The 19,151-nt window shown below is 35.3% G+C and overlaps 3 protein-coding genes across 4 annotated transcripts in view; all 3 read right to left on the reverse strand.

The window, feature by feature from the left end:
• Positions 1-4,722: 4,722 nt before the first annotated feature.
• Positions 4,723-6,700, reverse strand: vent (ventral expressed homeobox). Its single transcript, XM_048204023.1, has 3 exons — positions 6,558-6,700; positions 6,277-6,476; positions 4,723-5,145 (listed from the first exon to the last, which is right to left on the reverse strand). Exons 1-3 carry the CDS (start codon positions 6,688-6,690, stop codon positions 4,894-4,896), a joined length of 585 nt encoding a protein of 194 aa, XP_048059980.1. The 5' UTR covers positions 6,691-6,700; the 3' UTR covers positions 4,723-4,893.
• Positions 6,701-9,430: 2,730 nt separating this feature from the next.
• vox (ventral homeobox) lies at positions 9,431-11,025 on the reverse strand. Its single transcript, XM_048204022.1, has 3 exons — positions 10,173-11,025; positions 9,845-10,077; positions 9,431-9,720 (listed from the first exon to the last, which is right to left on the reverse strand). The coding sequence occupies exons 1-3, from the start codon at positions 10,420-10,422 to the stop codon at positions 9,475-9,477; spliced, it is 729 nt and encodes a 242-aa protein (XP_048059979.1). The 5' UTR covers positions 10,423-11,025; the 3' UTR covers positions 9,431-9,474.
• A 4,465-nt stretch (positions 11,026-15,490) lies between these two features.
• The window catches only part of LOC125276500 (kinase non-catalytic C-lobe domain-containing protein 1), a 52,754-nt gene continuing 49,093 nt past the window's right edge, over positions 15,491-19,151 (reverse strand). For both annotated transcript variants that reach the window (XM_048204024.1, XM_048204027.1), the window contains one exon: positions 15,491-16,563. In XM_048204024.1, the coding sequence (XP_048059981.1) occupies positions 16,332-16,563 (232 nt within the window). In that variant the 3' untranslated portion in view covers positions 15,491-16,331. The remainder of the gene's footprint in view (positions 16,564-19,151) is intronic.

Genomic DNA, 19,151 nt, shown 5'->3' on the forward strand with positions numbered 1-19,151 from the left:
AATGGAATCTTCTTTATAATGGAAGAAAGTTCTTTAGATTTTTATAATGATTTTAAAACGTTCCAAAAATGGAATGGAATGGAATTGATCACTGAAAGGTTCTTTGGAGAACCAAAATGATTTTTTTGATGCTGTTCACTTTATTTCAACAGTTTATTTTGTATCAGGTTTCTTGTTCAAACATGGTTGCTTCATGTTAAATCAACTTGAACAGTTTAACATTTTGAAAGAACATGTTTCAATCAAGTAGCTTGACCAAAAAAAAAAAAAAAAAAAGCCATTTGGAACCTTTATTTTTAATAGTGTCCTCCAAACTTTTGACTGCTACTGTATATCTTTACTGATGTGTTTTTCTCATTTTGAGCATTATAATTATGTTTTACTAATGCGGATCTGTCTCTCATTGTCTCAATCTTCCGAGGTGTTCCCAGCTTCCCGTCTGACTCCACTCGCTGTTCCTTTTTCCTATGCATATACCTCTTTGAGATGTAGCTTTAAAGAGGCATAGGGCATGGGAAAATGGGGCGGCAGAGGTATTCCACCCGACCGTCACCTGCAGGAGCGTTCAGCACACCGGGGATCATTAAAACTAATGATGCTGACACCCTCTGAAAATGTGTTTAATCTTCGGTTTTAGATGCAAAATAAAAGTCAATGTGAGTTCCACTGACTTGTTTAATTGAATAAAGTGGATTGGAAGGATTCTCAAGTGTATTTGGGTTTCATTTTCTTTGCCTGTCTTGTTTGGTTTGTCTTCTTTTGATATAATGACTAAATAAAAAGATCATTTTTCTTCTGCTCTCAGTTTTTTCTAATCATGCAATAAAATGCAAAATCAAATAAATGTGATAAATAACATAACATAAGACTATTACACTTTCAAAACACAAACTACATCATATATTGGTCAACATGGTGTAAAATAAAATAAAATAAAAATAAAATAAAATAAAATAAAATAAAATAAAATAAAATAAAATAAAATAAAATAAAATAAAATAAAATAAAATAAAATAAAATAAAATAAAATAAAATAAAATAAAATAAAATAAAATAAAATAAAATAAAATAAAATAAAATAAAATAAAATAAAATAAAATAAAATAAAATTTAACTACACTTATAAAAAATTGATATGCCATTAATTGTTTTGTTGGTTTATCCCAGGATTATATTTTAAAACACAAACTACATAAATCATAAATTGGTCAACATGGTATCTAGCAATGAGGTGGTAAAAAAATGCAATTCAAATAAAAAACATTACTAAAACTGTTGTCATATATATAAATATAAATATATGATGACATAACCTTTATTTGTGTGTGTGTGTGTGTGTGTGTGTGTGTGCGTGCGTGCGTGCGTGCGTGCGTGTGTGTGTGTGCGTGTGTGTGTGTGTGTGTGTGTGTGTGTGTGTGAGAGATGCTTTGTCAATCTTTTTACCACACTATTAAAAAGCTCTATTTACTCAATAATTTGTGGATCCTCCTGATAAATGTTTACAAACACGAATGAGCTTCAGTTGTTCGTGTCATTCACTCTTTCTTTCTGTCTAAATTAAGGACTCTGCAGATTTTCATGCAGTCAACTAGAAAATCAGTCTGTCTAGCACAGTAAAGGGATGATAAATGGAGAGCTCATATACAGGTATCATGGGAACAGGCCTGAGGAAATCATTACATCAAATCAAAGACAGAAAGTGTCCACTGATGGGCTCCTTCCCTCCTGCGCTCATTACAGCAGCTGTGCTCCTCCTCATCCTCCTCATCCTCATCACCGGCCTGCTGAGGAAACACAGACACCGCCTGCTACTCCAGTCTTAATCTTTTGTGTTGTAGAGAAAATCGAGTCAAATGTGTTTGTGCAGAAACATTTGTGTGTAAACACTCTTTCTAGTTGGATTTTCAATGATATCTAAGAAGCCCATTTCTGACACATAAGAAAAAAATCATGCTTTTGTAAGTCATAATTACTACATAAGAGTCTAAATTGACACACCAAATCAAAATTATGACTTTAAGGCTAAAATTATGAGATTAGAAAGTCAAAATTATGACCTTAAAAGTCATATTAAACAAAAAATCGTTAATTCGATTTTAATGTCATTATTTCGACTTATATTTATGACTTAGTACATATGTCATAATTTCTATTTAGTGTCATAATTACAACTTTTTTGTCATAATTATGACTTTTTAAGTCATAATTTCAAATTTCAACTCATAATTATGACTTAGTATGTCAATTTCAATTTGTCTCAATTTTGACGTTTTAATGTCATAATTGACTTTTTAAGTCATAATTTCAACTTTTTGTCATAATTATGACTTTTTAAGTCATAATTTCAACTTTCATCTCATAATTGACTTAGTATGTCATAATTTCAATTTAAATCTCAATTTTGACATTTTAATGTCATAATTATGACATTTTAAGCCATAATTTTAACTTGTCATAATTTCAATTTTTTAAGTCATCATTTTAATTTTTCCATCTCAATTATGACTTATTTCAACTTTTTGTCACAAATTACTTTTCAGTCATTTTAGAAATTTTAATGTCAAAAGTAAGTAAATTTCATTTTTCATCACATAATTATTACTTAATATGTCATAATTTCGACTTTTTATGTCATAATTACGATTTTCCAAAGCAATATTTTTTGTTTCTTACTTGGTGGAAATGGAGATCTCATCCACTTATACGGTTGTTTTTGGTGTTGTACAGTGCAGGGTTTCAACAAATGCACAGTCTCTGACTTGCATGACAATGGCAAATGTAGAGTCAGTGTTTTGCATGATAATTTAGTAACAGGTCTGAGATCAGCACCATCAACACACTCATTAATCTGAATAATCACCAGCGATGGAGCATTAGATCTATTCAGCTCATATAGATTGGTTTGATAATTATCCAGTTCACACGTTTGTTTCGTTGAAGGCACACAGAAGTGAAGCTGATGTATATTTCACACTCATACAGTAGGAGAGCACTGCCTCCCTGTGGCTCTCTGACCCAGCCTCTGATCATTTTGCTCATGACATTAATGTAAAACATCTTAATAAAGAGTTCCTCATGCCATCTGTGAGTATATGAACAGTTACATTTGTGAACAATATGTTTTGTTGTGAATATGTAAATATAAGGTGCAGAATAATAAAAATGCCATTTCAACAAACAAAATCCTGTTAATATTTTCTGATTTTTAAATAATTGTCTTTTCCCAGGTTTCCCAAGCAACACTTTGAAAACACAAACTACATCATATATTGGTCAAAATGGTAAAAATGCAAATCAAATAAAATCAGTAATTAAAAGCTAATGTCATTATGTTCAGAATGTACGCTCTAAAAATGGACAAACCCAGCTATTGAGTTGTTTTGACCCAGCGGTTGGGTTAAATGTTTGCCCACTGGCTGGGTAGTTTTATTTAACTCAACTATTGTTTAAAAATTACTGTATTGTTGCTTAAAATGAGCCCAAAATATGTTGGAAATTAATTTTTATTAATGTGTTTAATGAATAATAATTCATGTTCACCTTTTGATTATTATTGTCGCCTATAGTAATTATGTGTCTGATTTTTAATTTCCAACCTATTTTGGGTTCATTTTAAGCCAGACATACAGTCATTTTTAAACAATAGTTGAGTTCAATAAAACTGCCCAGCATGCTGGTCAAACATTTAACCCAACCGCTGGGTTAAAACAACCCAACTGCTATAGGTCTGTCCATTTTCAGCTCAACTTGGGTTGTTTTTAACCCAGCGTTCTTTAGTGTACAAAAAGAAAAGAAAAGAAACTCATTAAAAATAAATTAAGGGAAATAATGAGCTTTTTTGTTTGTTTTTGCAGTATAAATACACTAGTTGCAATCTTTGAATAAAATAAAATCCAAAGTACCATAATTAATGAAGAACTGTGGTTTTGTAACTGTATTTGTGTGTTTAAAGAGAGCCAGCTGTGCAGCGCGTCACGTGTGCTCAGTGTGTTGGAGGTTTGTTGGCTTTATTAACACCTGATCTTCAGCTCACATTCACCGCTGATCAGGATCATGACAGACTTCGTGGCGCCAGAGTTTGTCGCCTCTGCAGCGGGTGTGAACTTCTCCATTCAAACTCAACTGATCTCAGTGGATCTCAATCATCTGCTCGTTACAGTGGCTTTGATGTTCTTCTCAAGGTGCTAATGGCCCGAGAGCTTCTGTCGCGCTGCGTGGATCTGCCCACACGAGCACATAAACACAGACACCAGTCGAGAGAGCAGCGCGCACGCTAAAATCTACGCCAACCTTCTTTAGAACAATGGTCTGTGACGTGAAACAGTGCTTAGTGCACGTCATGTTCTGACGTGTGCGTACGTTTGTTCTCTGAATCACAGGCGCGCATATTTGAGGAAGGATGGTTTGTAGTGTTTCTACGCAACGTTTATGAATGAGGCCGCAGATACAGTCCGACGCCAAACACTAAAACATATTGAGGTTTTGAGCATTGTGATTAAGTAAATATGAATCTACAGTATAATATAGGTTTCAGTCACTATTAAATTGGACATGAATTAATTCATCTCTGTATAGGCTATCAAAGTTTTATGCATTTCGATGAGTAAATAAAAATATATTACATATAAAACGGTTTGATATTGGTGTCCTCCATTTGATTGAATTCATAATATTCTTTATTAAGCCATTAAATAACTGCAAAACGCCTGAGTCAATGCATTATTTGTTTTATTTTCTTCATATTTTGCGTAAAGACAATATTTAATTATGTACATACATATAGATGTTTTTATATAGAACTACATACAGTGCTTCTGAATTTTACTTACAAAAAAACCCTTTTGGGGCACTCTTTATATTACATCTAGATTCTAGATTACAGATAATTTCAAATCAAAGAAAATGTTTAAAAGTAACAGGAGCAAACAGCATCGGGTGGAGGTGCTGCTGTTGCGGCATTTGTTGCACAGGAATCCGCTGCAGTGCACGCGCGGGGTAAAAGAGGCGCGCGCGCTGTCCGCTCACTGCGTGGTGCTGAAATGATGTCACTGGCGGCAAAACAGTCGGCACAAAAAAGTCCGCAGCGCGCATGTCCTGAACCTCCCGCTTCAGCTTCATCCGTCTGTTCTGGAACCATGTTTTCACCTAAAAAAAATAAAGAAAACATATTGAAATTAATATCAACATCGTGAGGATTCAATTCTCAAAGGGCACATCTTAAACCAAAGGGCAATACACATTTAATCACAATACTCTTCTATAAATACAAGTAAAAATCAGAATATATATATATATATATTCAGCTTGATTGGAACACTTTTTGCCATTGAAATGACTGGGGGAAAAGTATCCAAATCAACCTAAATGCAGATGTTAAAAATGCAAAATCTAAATAAATAAATAAATAATTTAATATAATTTTTAAAATAAAATATCAATAACTAATATGTTATGTTTTATGCTTTAGAAAAAAAGATAAATTAAATTAAATTAAATTAAATTAAATTAAATTAAATTAAATTAAATTAAATTAAATTAAATTAAATTAAATTAAAAACTTTGTAGAGAAATGCACATCCCAGTATTACCTGCATATATATATTGGTAAACATGGTATCTATAATGAGATGTTAAAAACAAATACAAATTAAAAATAAATAAACAAATGTATAAAAAATCAATAATTAAACACCATTTTTTTATGTTTATGCTTTAAAATACAAAAATAAAATAAAATAATCTAACTTTTTAGAGAAATGTACATCCCAGTATTACCTGCATATATAAACATGGTATCTATAATGAGATGTTAAAAATGAAAATTCAAAATAAATAAATAAATAATTTTAGATATTTTTTAAAATAAAAAATAATGTTTTTAATGTTTATGCTTTAAAATAAAATAATTAAATAAAATAAAACAAAAACTTTTTAGAGATATGTAGAAAATTAAAAAATAAACAATAATTAAATACTAATCTTTTTAATGTTTATGCTTTAAAATAAAAATAAACAAATAAAATAAAATAACTAGAGAAATGCACAACCTAAACTTAAAACTTATTCAAAAGCTAAAGACTAAAAATGTTTTCGAAAACTGATCTGACATTAAACTGAAGCTTGTTCTAAGGTTTAGGACCTACAATAGAAAATATTTCAAATCATTCACGTAAAATCTTGCATTAGTTCAGTCAAATGCATTGTTAAAATGCAATGATTATAAAACAAAATATCACAAGAATTACAGAAAAACATGTCAGCTCCTCTCATGTATACCTGCGTTTCAGACAGATGCAGCTTTTCTGCTATTTTCCGTCTCTGAGTCGCTCCGAGGTATTTGTGTTTGCTGAAGGTTTTCTCCAGGCTCGAGATCTGCTCGGAGGTGAACTTGGTTCTGACGCGGCGCTGCGGCCCGGATTCTCCTTCACTGTCTTCACCCACATCGCTCTCAGAGGCCGATGTGTACCCACAACTATCTGAAGAGATGGGAAGAACCTGTTAGATGCGTTTCAAAAGCCAGAATAACCTGGACAGCGCGGTGAGAAAGTCATACTCACTTGTAGGGGAAGACGGGGCCTTGTTCGCCACTTCTCCAATCAGATGGAGCGCTTCTGTTGCACACGGTTTGTGCGAATGATCCTGGTCATGGAAACTCTGGGACAACCACTCCACGGAGAACTTCTTGGACATGATGTTTCCTCTTAGTTTGACAATATCTAAACACAAGTTGATCAGCTGTAGTTCCTCAGCTCAGGCCTGACTTTATGAAGGTCCGCTCCGCTCATTTGCATGCGTAAAGAGACTCTCGGCGGAATTATAACTCTCTGATGGGTGTTGTAATTGAAGCTAATATATGTCGCAATGGGCTTGTTCACACGTTCAGAGTACTTGTGATATCCAGGCGCCACCGTGTCTGAGCACCTCAAGTACCTGAGAAGAACAGATGAATAATCATCAGCGCTGATTCACATTGATACAATCAATGGTCATCCACTCAAGACAAGACATAATCCATCGGCCGATAATGTGAAGATGAAAGAGTGAAAGAATGGCTTTGGGTGGATCGCTGTTTTACTTACAGTCGGATTAAGTCTTGATCCCCATTATAGTTCTATAGCTCCAATCTATGGAAATCCAGAAAATGCGTGTTTATTGCATTAAATCATTAAACGCGTTTTCATTTGGACATCATGGGTGTGGAATATTGGCCTTTTGCAGAAGCATACCGGCTCTCTATCCAAACCTGGTGTCTACAGAGGGTGTTTCTCCTCCTTTGTCTTCTGTCAATGAGAACTACATGGTGCTGATCGAGAGGAAAAGAGAAAAGCGTTTGATGTCGAATGGCAAAGATTTAAATGCGTCTCTGGCGCCTCACAAACTTCTGCGAGTCCCATGATAGTTTCATATATTTTAAGAATATAAATCAGATACAATACCAATGAGATATATCGCAGGTTCAATTTAATTAAACATACAGTCTTATGTTGCAAAAAATACATTGAATAAAACTGGTTTAGGATTTACAATCTTTGCCAGTAAATTGCACAAATAATCACAAAGAAATGGCAAGTAACACTTTTGAAGTGAATTTTGAAGTAGAAAGACTGAAATATTTTCATGTAAAATGCTCTTGAATAATCATGATGATTGATGGCATTATTAATCAAGAAACTAAATAGTCATAATGCAACTTCAAGAAAAAGCAATCAAAAGTCTTTGCTGAACCTAAATAAACACATAATAGAAATATTTGAGTCCGAAAGTGCACATGAAAGGGCATATCAGTTGCACTATTTTCTGTTTCTATTTGGCTTGCACTGAAAAGACCATTGATGATAGGCATGTGTTTGATGTGCATGTAATACGCACTTTTCAGCGTGCATTTGACGTGTATATGATATGCAATTTTTGGCCTGCGTATGATACATAATTTTCGGTGTGCATATGATATGCAGCTTTGGCCTCATGTGAGAAGCAATTTGTTGGCATGCATATGATACGCAGTTTCAGCATGCACACGATTTTCGGCTTGTATGATACCCATTTTGGCATGCATATGATAGGCATACGCAATTTTCGGCGTGCATTTGGCATGCATATGATACATACTTTTGGCATACATGTAATATGCCCCTACCCCACACCACTAATCCTACCCATTGCGTATCATATGCATGCAAAAAGTAATTTCAGCGTATAAATAGTACGCCAAATACAACATAAACTCATGCTATAGATATGAAGTACTAGGAGATCGTTTTGAATGTTTTGGGTTGGATTGAAAAAATCACATTGTTGTGAGATATGCCTCAATGATGGTATAAAATAATGACTTAGTCACGCGTTATGACCTATGATTGATTTGATTGAAGTTATTGACCTCGATGGCCGTTAGTTTTAATGTCATCACGGGGCTAATATTACAGGACGATCAATAAATACATCTCCACTGTAACGTGAAAACACACACACACAACCCAGACATGATGGAGCCAGTCTGTTGGGATTATGTGGCTAGTGTAAACTCATCAATAGGCGACTTAATTAGGACTAATTGTTGACCATGATCTGCTCGTTAGGTCTCGTTTGAAGTGCGGCGGAGACAAACAGACTGAGTTGACACGCATATGAAAGCGCGGCATGAGGCTGTGGCGCAGCGGCTCCTGAGGATCAATAGCCTGGCCTGGTTTGTTTAGGGTTTCTTTGGCGCCTACATTTGATTTAAATAAATCTCACTCATATTATTGTAGATCCTCCTTATCCCAGTGTGCACAAATGGCATCATGTTTGCTTTAAATTCTTCAAGGACTAATGCAGCACCTTAGCAACATCAAAAGAACCATGCATATTGTTATTTGCATATAAAAGTTTTGATGTACATTGTAGGTTTCTGTGTGGGTTTTCTATAAAAAAAAAGTTCTAAAAGAGTCTAAAACCATCTGGTTATAATTTGAACTTTTATTTTCTGAAGTTTATTTATGCTATGCATTTTCATGCATGTAAAACCTATATACAGTCAGTAATATCAACAGTAATCTACTGACGTTCATTCTATTTGTACTGGGTTTAAAGAGAGACGATTTGTCTTTCATCCCATGCATTAATGTTTTACGCACGAGGTGAGGCCACAACTGAGCCATGAAATGTGCTTGTGATGATCAATAAATGACTTTAACTTACGTAATGAATGCGGAATGATTCAAGAAAACTCCTAAATAATGTGTAAGTCAGTGCATTCAATCGAAACTAAGAAACTCAGATCTAATCACTCTATCAAATGTGAACTTTAATCTTGTAGAGTTCGAACAAACCAGCAAGCAAACTTTGGCATAAAACATACTTTATTTCTGATCATAAATAAACTCTTCTTTTTACTTAAACATTTACCTCGCTATAATTCTTTACAAACTGTACAGATATTGCACACAGAATGTGATTTAAGTGTTTCAAAGGAGAGAGTCTTTAAACGCGTCTTCAGTAGTAATGTTGCCTCGGCATCATGAGGTGATGATGAGGAAGATGTGGCATCATGTGCTGCTGCGACGGGATCTGATGCATCAGAGGGCCTTGAGGAGGAAACGGAAGTCGCTGTCTGTCGTAGCAGTGGTACTGAACCGGGTGCACGTGCGGCAGAACCATCGGTGGCAGCAGATAGTCCGCGCGCATCTCCTGCACCTCGCGCTTCAGCTTCATCCTGCGGTTCTGGAACCAGGTTCTGACCTGAAGAGCAAAGCGCATGCGTATTTAAAAACATGTTCTATTGTTCAAAGCTTTGGAGAAAGCGTTTGCTGAATGTAAATAAAGTACCAACTGAAGATTATGAAGTTTGATAAACGCGTCTCACCTGTGTTTCTGACAGATTGAGCTTCAGGGCTGTTTTCACTCTCTCTCCCGCATCCAGATATTTGTGCTTGTTGAAGATTTTTTCAAGTTTGTCGATCTGTTCCGGTGTGAATTTGGTTCTGATTCTGCGCGTCGCACCATCTTTCTCCACGTCGTTTCCATCTTCGACGGATGCGCATTCAGACGCGGCCGCTTCACTCTCATAACCGGATGAATAACCGCTGTTTTCTGAAACTGAATGATGCATACCATTAAAACACGCTCAATTATCATTTATACTATCAATAGAAATTAATCGAAATCAATTTGTGAAGTCAATGAGTACTTACAGCTTGGAGACGAGCAATTTCTTGGTGCAGCCTGGGTTATGGCTTCTTTCGTGGATTCTGGTTTCTGTTCAGCTTTGGTGACCTTTGGTTTTGGCTGCAAATAAACCTTGTCATAAGATGTCGGTGGTCTCGGCTGAACCACACACGGCACGTGAGGCCTGTGCGTCTTTTTCTCCGGCTCCAGAACCGCTTGAGGCGCCGAATCATGAAAGCTTTGAGCGAGCCAGTCCACAGAAAACTTCTTCACCATGATTGCTGTGTGTCTTTTCTCCGAGCAAAGGAAGTGAATCTATCCGAGTACAATCCAAGACTGTTTGCCAGGCCTCCAGAAGCGGCCTCGGTATATATAGCGCGTCCCGGGATCACATTAACATATGCATGGAGGAGTTAACGCCTGATCGATTCTCAATCATTAGGCCTAATGGCTCGTTATTGAAGTCTTTACATATCCTGTGATTGTGTGAAAGCCTGGCGCCAGCTTGTCTGTGAGAACCTCTGGCTCATCCAGCTGTCTGCATCCTCTTCAAACAGAGATGAGTGTCAGAACAACTGGATCCAGAGTGCCGCGTTTATGTGGAAAACTGCAGCGGTGAGAATGGAAACTTGAAGCTTTAACGGGAGAAAAAACAAGCTGAAACGGCCGGAAAACGATTTTAATACTTTTTAATTTTATACAAATTTTTAATTAATAATTAATCACGGTATTTGACGTAATTTCCCTTCAGACCTCTATATTATTAACCTACCAAATAAAATAAACAAAATTATAATATATAGGGTGAATTCAGGGTGATTGGGACACTTTTTGCCTTTGAGGTTGATTGGGACACTTATTCCACTTCATCTCAAACCACCCTATATAATCATTTTGTTATATATATATATATATATATATATATATATATATATATATATATATATAATTTTTATACTTATGTATATACAGACCTCTGTATTATTAAATATATATATATATATATATATATATATATATATATAAATATATATTTTATATTTTACTATAAATGTATATTTAAAAAATATACCTTTATAGTAAAATAGAACAAAACAATAGAAAATAGAAGAAAAAAAATTCCAAAACAGTTAAATGGTCAGAACTTTAAAGAAATAAAAAAAGTAAGACCAATAAAATGTTATTTTTTCAACACTTTTTTAGGCCTTTCTGTTCCTAAATTTTAGCATTTGATGAATTTTGCTTATATATCAGCCTCTAAATAATATTTAGGACTTATTCTGTTCTGTGACATCATTGGAAAATATTAATACTGTGATTCTAATATTTTTTTTTTTTTAATTAAAGACTATTATTTTTCCTATGACTTTTCAACATATCTGCTCCTACATTCTGGCATTTGACAAACTTTGCTTATAAATCAGCCTCTAAATATTTTAGGGGTTTTATGCTTATTCTGTTGTGACATCAGTTGAAAAATAAAAACAACTATGTGTTGCTTCGAGATTTAAAAAAAAAAAAGAAAGAAAAAGAAAAAGTCGAATATGGGGGGAAAAACATAAAAATATAGTTTCTCTTTGTATAGCCTATGTAGTTTCTGCTATGTGTCTGTGTTTCAGTACAGTGGAAACAGAGGTGTGACGTCACCGCGGTTCAAATGGCCCTGCATTAACACATGCTGATGTCCCGTGGAGTCTCTGGCGCCACCGTCACAGCGTTTGGTGACATTGGCAAACATCACGGATCAAAGGGATTACAGTAGCAACACAATTAACTTTGATTGACCAGCAGTTCAAATGCAAATTCACACCCGGACAAGCTTAAGGCCTGATCCACTGACTCAACTCAACTACTCAGGCACAGTGAAAATATCTACTTGCACCAATAACCTACAACTGTGCAACACTTGCATTTATTTCTTTATAATGGACTAAATTTTAATTATGTGTATGCATAAATGTGCATGTGTGCCTATGCATATTTAATGTTGCAACAATGTAGCCTAAATCTTAAGTTCACCACGCAATAAGGCAATCCGAATATCTATATATTCAACAACTCAATTCAAAAGTCTTCATATATAGGCCTAATAATGTTTATTTGAGGTTTCATGATCAAACAAAAGAGCACAGATTGTGATTCAATAATATTCGCGATAATCAGAAATAATGGCATGTGAAGCAGCTTTGCAACAGAGGTCTGCAGTTAATCAGGGCTTCGGCGTTATCTGACTGTATTAGAATGTCTGTGAATGAGAGAAGGAGCCTTTGAAAGCATCGTTTAACTGGACAATGACGATAACGGCATGTTGACTGTTTCCTTTATCAATGATCTATAGTGCAGGAGGCTCGAGCTCTTTGACTCGCAATTAAAGCCTTTATCTGAAGCGCTTTGATCCGTCACAGAACAATGAGGAGGATCCGCCGCGCGCCACTGCGCCTCCGGGGGCGCGCGTTTCCTCGCCTCCGCGACAGTCTCACATCAGAGGCTCAAAAAACAAAAACATTTCAGCAAAAAAATCGGTGTTACTGAATAAAATATGAAGGATTGTGAGTGTGATGATGCTTTTTGCATAAACAAGAAGGTAACTGAGAGCTATTTTGTTTACAGTTCAGTAATACACAGGGTGAATTGCTTTAAAGTGGGACATGTGTAAATACACCAGTGAAACTATGGGTTAGACAAAGCTGTGGTGGCATGTGATCAAAATCACATAACCTCTCAAATGTCCAGTCATTTCTGAAGGTGGAGCACCTTGAAATCCACCCAAAGTTCAATGTTAAGGAGAATAAGTTCATTTTAAACAAAACAATCCTGGTACTTTTTGACCCAATGTGATTATGAAATGTTTGCCCATCAAAAAATATTATAACTTTGTATGTATAAACTACATATTTTATATTTTTTTAACAAATTTCCCAGTGACCCACTTTAGGAAATGTGGTTTCAAAAAGTGGGACGGTACTTCAGTCAGTGAAAATGTGTGGTGGGGCATGGTTTGTGGGACAAAAATGCTTATTTACAGGGTTTTAGTGATGTTATGCAATAACAGAATGATTTTGTGTTTGTTGTTTGGTAAAATTGAAAATATTAGGCCAAATGGTCTTAAACGTATTTAACTGCAGTTCACAGCACATTCATGAATTGTGACTCAAGGTTGAATCTAGCCTAAAGTTTGTTCAAGTTTTTTTTTTTTTTTTAAATTTTGTTAATGATAATTAGGCCTAGGCTATGCCTGTTTTGGTTGTATGTGTTTGTTGTTACGTAAAATAAACTAGAGACCATGTTATGTTATTTGGGTTATTGATGTATAAGGTTTTTAACAGTGTAAAAAAACATAATGGAGATATAATCAATTTTGAAGTTTTATTAAAGGGTTAGTTCACCCAAAAATGAAAATGCTGTCATTTATTACTCACCCTCATGCCGTTCCACACCCGTAAGACCTTCATTAATCTTCGGAACACAAATTAAGATATTTTTGTTGAAATCACATTTTTCGTAGCAATGACATTTCCTCTTTCAAGATCCATTAATGTACTAAAAACATATTTAAATCAGTTCATGTGAGTACAGTGGTTCAATATTAATATTATAAAGCGGTGAGAATATTTTTGGTGCACCAAAAAAAACAAAATAACTTATTTAGTGATGGCCAATTTCAAAACACTGCTTCATAAAGCTTCGGTGCGTTATGATTCTTCTGTGTCGGATCATGATTCGGATCGCGTGTCAAACTGCTGAAATCACGTGACTTTGGCGCTTCGGAGCATTATGAATCTTTTGTGTCGAATCAGCAGTTCGGAGCACCAAAATCATGTGATTTCAGTAGTTTGGCCATTTGACACGCAATCCACTGTACTCACATGAACTGATTTAAATATGTTTTTAGTACATTAATGGATCTTGAGAGAGGAAATGTTATTGCTCCCTATGGAGGCCTCACGGAGCCATCGGATTTCATCAAAAATATCTTAATTTGTGTTCCGAAGATTAACAAAGGTCTTACGGGTGTGGAACGACATGAGGGTGAGTAATAAATGACAGATTTTTAATTTTTGGGTGAACTAACCCTTTAAGTGTTAACAATGAGATCATGTGGTTTTTATAATCAATTAACACTGCTTTTGTAATTTTTTAAAAGATGGACAAAATTTGTCACCAAAAAAGTCATTTGGTTTAACCAAACTTTCAGTTACACCGAATGACACTTTTGGTTATACCGAATGGCGATATTTTCAAACAATACTAACAGGCTGATATGTAGATTTCTTGACATCTAGCTAGCAAAAGGACAATCAAACAGTGGTTTGGAGCGTGAAAGTCACATGATTTCAGTAAACGAGGCTTCGTTACGTTACAATTCGTAAAGCTTCGAAGCTTCATGAAGCAGTGTTTTGAAATCGCCCATCACTAGATATTGTTGAAAAGTCGTTATTTTGTTTTTTTGGCACACAAAAAGTATTCTTGTCGCTTCATAACATTAAGGTTGAACCACTGTACTCACATGAACTGCTTTAAATACGTCTTTAGTAGCTTTCTGGATGTTTGAAAGTGTTAATTATCTTGCTGGCAATGAAGGCCTCACTGAGCCATCAGATTATCAAAAATATCTTAATTTGTGTTCTGAAGATGAACGAAGCTCTTACAGGTGTGGAACGACATGAGGGTGAGTAATAAATGACAGAATTTTCATTTTTGGGTGAACTAACCCTTTAACACTTAATCCTGCACTGTAAACAATGTGCTTCTTGTCTAAATCAGCTGGGTTTGTTCAAGTCTAAAATATTATTTGTAGACTGAAACCTGGAGACATCAGGTTATATTTACATTTATTGGTTTAGCCACGCTTTTATCCAGAGTGACTACATTAACAAAAGATCAGGAGCCAGTTACAACAAACGCCTTAAGTTAAGAAAACCCTTATTGATAATATGCTTACAATTCAAACCAAAGGTTTTCTTAAAGAGGACCTAGTATGCTTTTTCATCTGTCTTTAGTGTGTAATGTTGCTGTTTGAGCATGAAAAAGGTTTCCAAAATCCCTCCAGCAGGAGTTATTCTCTATATCAGTGTCACTGTTTCTGAACTCCCTGAAACGCCTCCATTGTAGTCTTGAGTTTTCTTCCGGGAACGAACACAATATTTCTCATTTAAATAATTCATACGCAGAATAAAGGGGCGGGGCCTGGTTGAGTTAGTAGTGTGTTGAAACTGGCGGTTATGGTAAGGGGCGGGACATTTCCCAAACACGCTCGAAGCGCTCGACCAATCACAACACACTGTTCCAGCCGACCAATCAGAGCACACTGTGCTTTTCAGAAGGAGGGGCTTCATAGAAACAGAGCGTTACTGACAGACTGGGAAGAGAGGAGCTGCAACAATGGAGAATATGAGGAAAATAATGAACATTCAAGCATGAAAACCTGTTCTAGTAGAATCAAAAAAGGGCATAATAGGTCCTCTTTAAAATACAGGGCTGTTACCACAGGGAACAAATCAGGCAGAAATAATTTTCACTCAGAGGGACCATGTTAAGTTCAATTCTAATGAGAAAGATGCATAATAATGTGCATGTGAACTTTAAAACAGGGAAATGACAAAAGTGTCCCAATTTAAAGAACATTACAAAACGGAGAGACGCAAATGCAACAAGTTAAATTATACCCAAATTTATGTTTTCTAAGATTACTTTACCACGGTGTAGAAATATAGTCTATTTTTAAAAGTATAATACTTTTCTCTATTCTCTGGAGGAGTTTCAAGCGCCTCGATTTCAAAAGGTTGAATCTTAACTCAAATGTATTAATATAATTAATAATTTCTCAATAATTATCATCAATAAACCTATAAATAACCAGACTAAATTATTTGGTTGTGTAGCTGTCAAAAAACTTGATGAGTCTTTGTCCTTTAAAGTGAACCATCCATTCATCAAATGGAAACTGGTTTGTATGAGCATGTTATACTGAAGCGAAGGCTGGTAAAGATGCGTACCCAAGTCCTATTAACGAGGAAATTCATCAGTTAACACACCTATGTCCTGTGCAATCCCAGTATCTATGCTTTCTGGCACAGAATTCCTCATCAGTATCCGTAAAGAGTCTGGACATGATACGGCTTGTGTTTCACGGGTGGTTTGCGTCCACATCTGTGCCATCTCGCTTTAGGACAGCGCTCGTTCGCTCACTGAAACGAGGCTTTGACCCTGCGCAGTGTGTCCTGGATCCTGTGTGCATAGCGATCGCTGGCCGTCTGGTTGAAGTTGGCATCGTTGTCGGAGGCGAGGAGGGGGACGTCACACTTGCTGAATCGTGCGATTCGCCCACGCAGGTACGACTGCAGCTCAAGGTCAGGAGGGTAGGAATAGAGATGCTCCTGAAACGCATGGATCTGACTGACCACACGAGCAATGTTCCTGACAGGAGAGAAGCAGAGCGTGTCACAAACAAGACAGACTCGACACATCACCTCCTTTATAGATGCCAGAGGGAAAGGTCTAATAAAAGAATCATATTTTTACATTTGACAGAAAATCTGAGTGGTGTTTTGTAGGGCTGTACGATTAATCAAACTAAAACTGAAATCACGATAGGGCTTATAGTGCGATTATGAAAGGGCAAAGGCTGCATTTAATTAAATAAATACAAGCTCTGTGTGTTTCAGAGTGAAGCGCTGATTTGTGTTCATTTACATACGAGCAGCTCATGATCTCAGAGCAACACAAGCAAAATAAAACAATAAGTGTGCATTTGAAAAGCAACATGCATCATTTATCTTCACAAATTTGGAGTAAGAAGAAACCACCAATTGTTTACAAAAGAGAAGCTTCAAGGGCTCCCTGACAAAATAAAATCTCGAGAAATGAAGACAGCCATAAATATTATAATTGTAATTTTAAAGTTGCAATGTAAAATTAAATTATTATTATTATTATTATTATATTAATTTCCTTAAATTCTCAGTTTTTTAATTTTCAAGGATAATGATTTTAATTGATTTTATTTAGTAATTTTTATATATAGGCAGCCATAAATATTATAATTGTAATTTTAAAGTTGTAATGTAAAATAAAATTATTATTTTTGTTATTATTTTGTTACTTTCAGGGAAAATTATTTTATTTGATTTTATTTAGCACTTTTTATATATAGACAGCCATACATATTATAATTGTAATTTAAATTAGTAATGTACAGTAAAATTATTATTATTATTATTATTATTATTATTATTATATTACTTTTCTTAAATACTTTTTTTTTTTTAATTTTCAGGGAAAATTATTTTATTTTTGTTTTTATTCAGTAATTTTGATATTTTTTACTTAGTAAATTAATAATATTAGCAATAATAATAGTAATATAGTAATTAAATAACTTTCTTATTATATTACTTTTCTTAAATACTCATTCTTTTATTTTACAGTGAAATATTAAATTTTTTTGTGTGTGTGATTTTTTTAATATTTTTATTTAATAATAATAATAATAATAATAATAATAATAATAATAGCAATAATAATAATAAGGAACTTTCCAAAAAAGTTTGTTCTGACTAGTAAACACCTTTGAAACCACACCTTTGGTCCGTATGGCTATGATGTAATATGTAGGTGTGGCTATGAAACTCCACCTCTTTGAGGTGTTAATCTTCTCCGGTTCATTTTTTCTGTTCAGTCCGTCGAGGTCATACGCGAATAGCTTTGTAGTAGATATTGAAGATGTAATTCTAACTCAAAGTGGCACAGACTGTTTTTTCATGTTTCTATTGTGCTATATCTATAAGTGCTATATAAATAATCATGACGTGACTAAAGGCCATACAACACATCCACATCGCTGTGATCAGACACTGTTTCTCAAAGTTGTCATTTTTGTTGTGTTTATTTGGTTATTGAGAGGAAAGTGTGCAGCACATATTTACATTTTCATCTAAATGTGGGCGGCATTGGGATGTTCGCCGGTCACGTACAAACCCGATTCCAAAAAAGTTGGGACACTGTACAAATTGTGAATAAAAACAGAATGCAATGATGTGAAAGTTTCAAATTTCAATATTTTATTCAGAATACAACATAGATGACATATCAAATGTTTAAACTGAGAAAATGTATCATTTTAAGGGAAAAATAAGTTGAGTTTAAATTTCATGGCATCAAAACATCTCAAAAAAGTTGGGACAAGGCCATGTTTACCACTGTGTGGCATCCCCTCTTCTTTTTATAACAGTCTGCACACGTCTGGGGACTGAGGAGACAAGTTGCTCAAGTTTAGGAATAGGAATGTTGTCCCATTCTTGTCTAATACAGGCTTCTAGTTGCTCAACTGTCTTAGGTCTTCTTTGTCGCATCTTCCTCTTTATGATGCACCAAATGTTTTCTATGGGTGAAAGATCTGGACTGCAGGCTGGCCATTTCAGTACCCGGATCCTTCTTCTACGCAGCCATGATGTTGTAATTGATGCAGTATGTGGTCTGGCATTGTCATGCTGGAAAATGCAAGGTCTTCCCTGAAAGAGACGACGTCTGGATGGGAGCATATGTTGTTCTAGAACTTTGATATACCTTTCAGCATTGATGGTGCCTTTCCAGATGTGTAAGCTGCCCATGCCACACGCACTCATGCAACCCCATACCATCAGAGATGCAAGCTTCTGAACTGAGCGCTGATAACAACTTGGGTTGTCCTTGTCCTCTTTAGTCCGGATGACATGGCGTCCCAGTTTTCCGAAAAGAACTTCAAATTTTGATTCATCTGACCACAGAACAGTTTTCCACTTTGCCACAGTCCATTTTAAATGAGCCTTGGCCCAGAGAAAACGCCTGCGCTTCTGGATCATGTTTAGATATGGCTTCTTTTTTGACCTACAGAGTTTTAGCCGGCAACGGCGAATGGCACGGTGGATTGTGTTCACCGACAATGTTTTCTGGAAGTATTCCTGAGCCCATGTTGTGATTTCCATTACAGTAGCATTCCTGTATGTGATGCAGTGCCGTCTAAAGGC

This window comes from Megalobrama amblycephala, linkage group LG10 (genome assembly GCF_018812025.1).
Source record: "Megalobrama amblycephala isolate DHTTF-2021 linkage group LG10, ASM1881202v1, whole genome shotgun sequence".
Lineage (NCBI taxonomy): Eukaryota > Metazoa > Chordata > Actinopteri > Cypriniformes > Xenocyprididae > Megalobrama > Megalobrama amblycephala.

Excerpts from the sequence above, each read along its gene's own strand:
- vent (XM_048204023.1), bottom strand. The coding sequence starts at position 6,690 with ATGTCCAAGAAGTTCTCCGTGGAGTGGTTGTCCCAGAGTTTCCATGAC. Across the intron at positions 6,477-6,557 it reads GGCCCCGTCTTCCCCTACAA|ATAGTTGTGGGTACACATCG; the intron begins GTGAGTATGACT and ends CCATCTCTTCAG. Across the intron at positions 5,146-6,276 it reads TGCATCTGTCTGAAACGCAG|GTGAAAACATGGTTCCAGAA; the intron begins GTATACATGAGA and ends TATTTTTTTTAG.
- vox (XM_048204022.1), bottom strand. The coding sequence starts at position 10,422 with ATGGTGAAGAAGTTTTCTGTGGACTGGCTCGCTCAAAGCTTTCATGAT. Across the intron at positions 10,078-10,172 it reads AAATTGCTCGTCTCCAAGCT|TTTCAGAAAACAGCGGTTAT; the intron begins GTAAGTACTCAT and ends TGCATCATTCAG. Across the intron at positions 9,721-9,844 it reads TCAATCTGTCAGAAACACAG|GTCAGAACCTGGTTCCAGAA; the intron begins GTGAGACGCGTT and ends TTTGCTCTTCAG.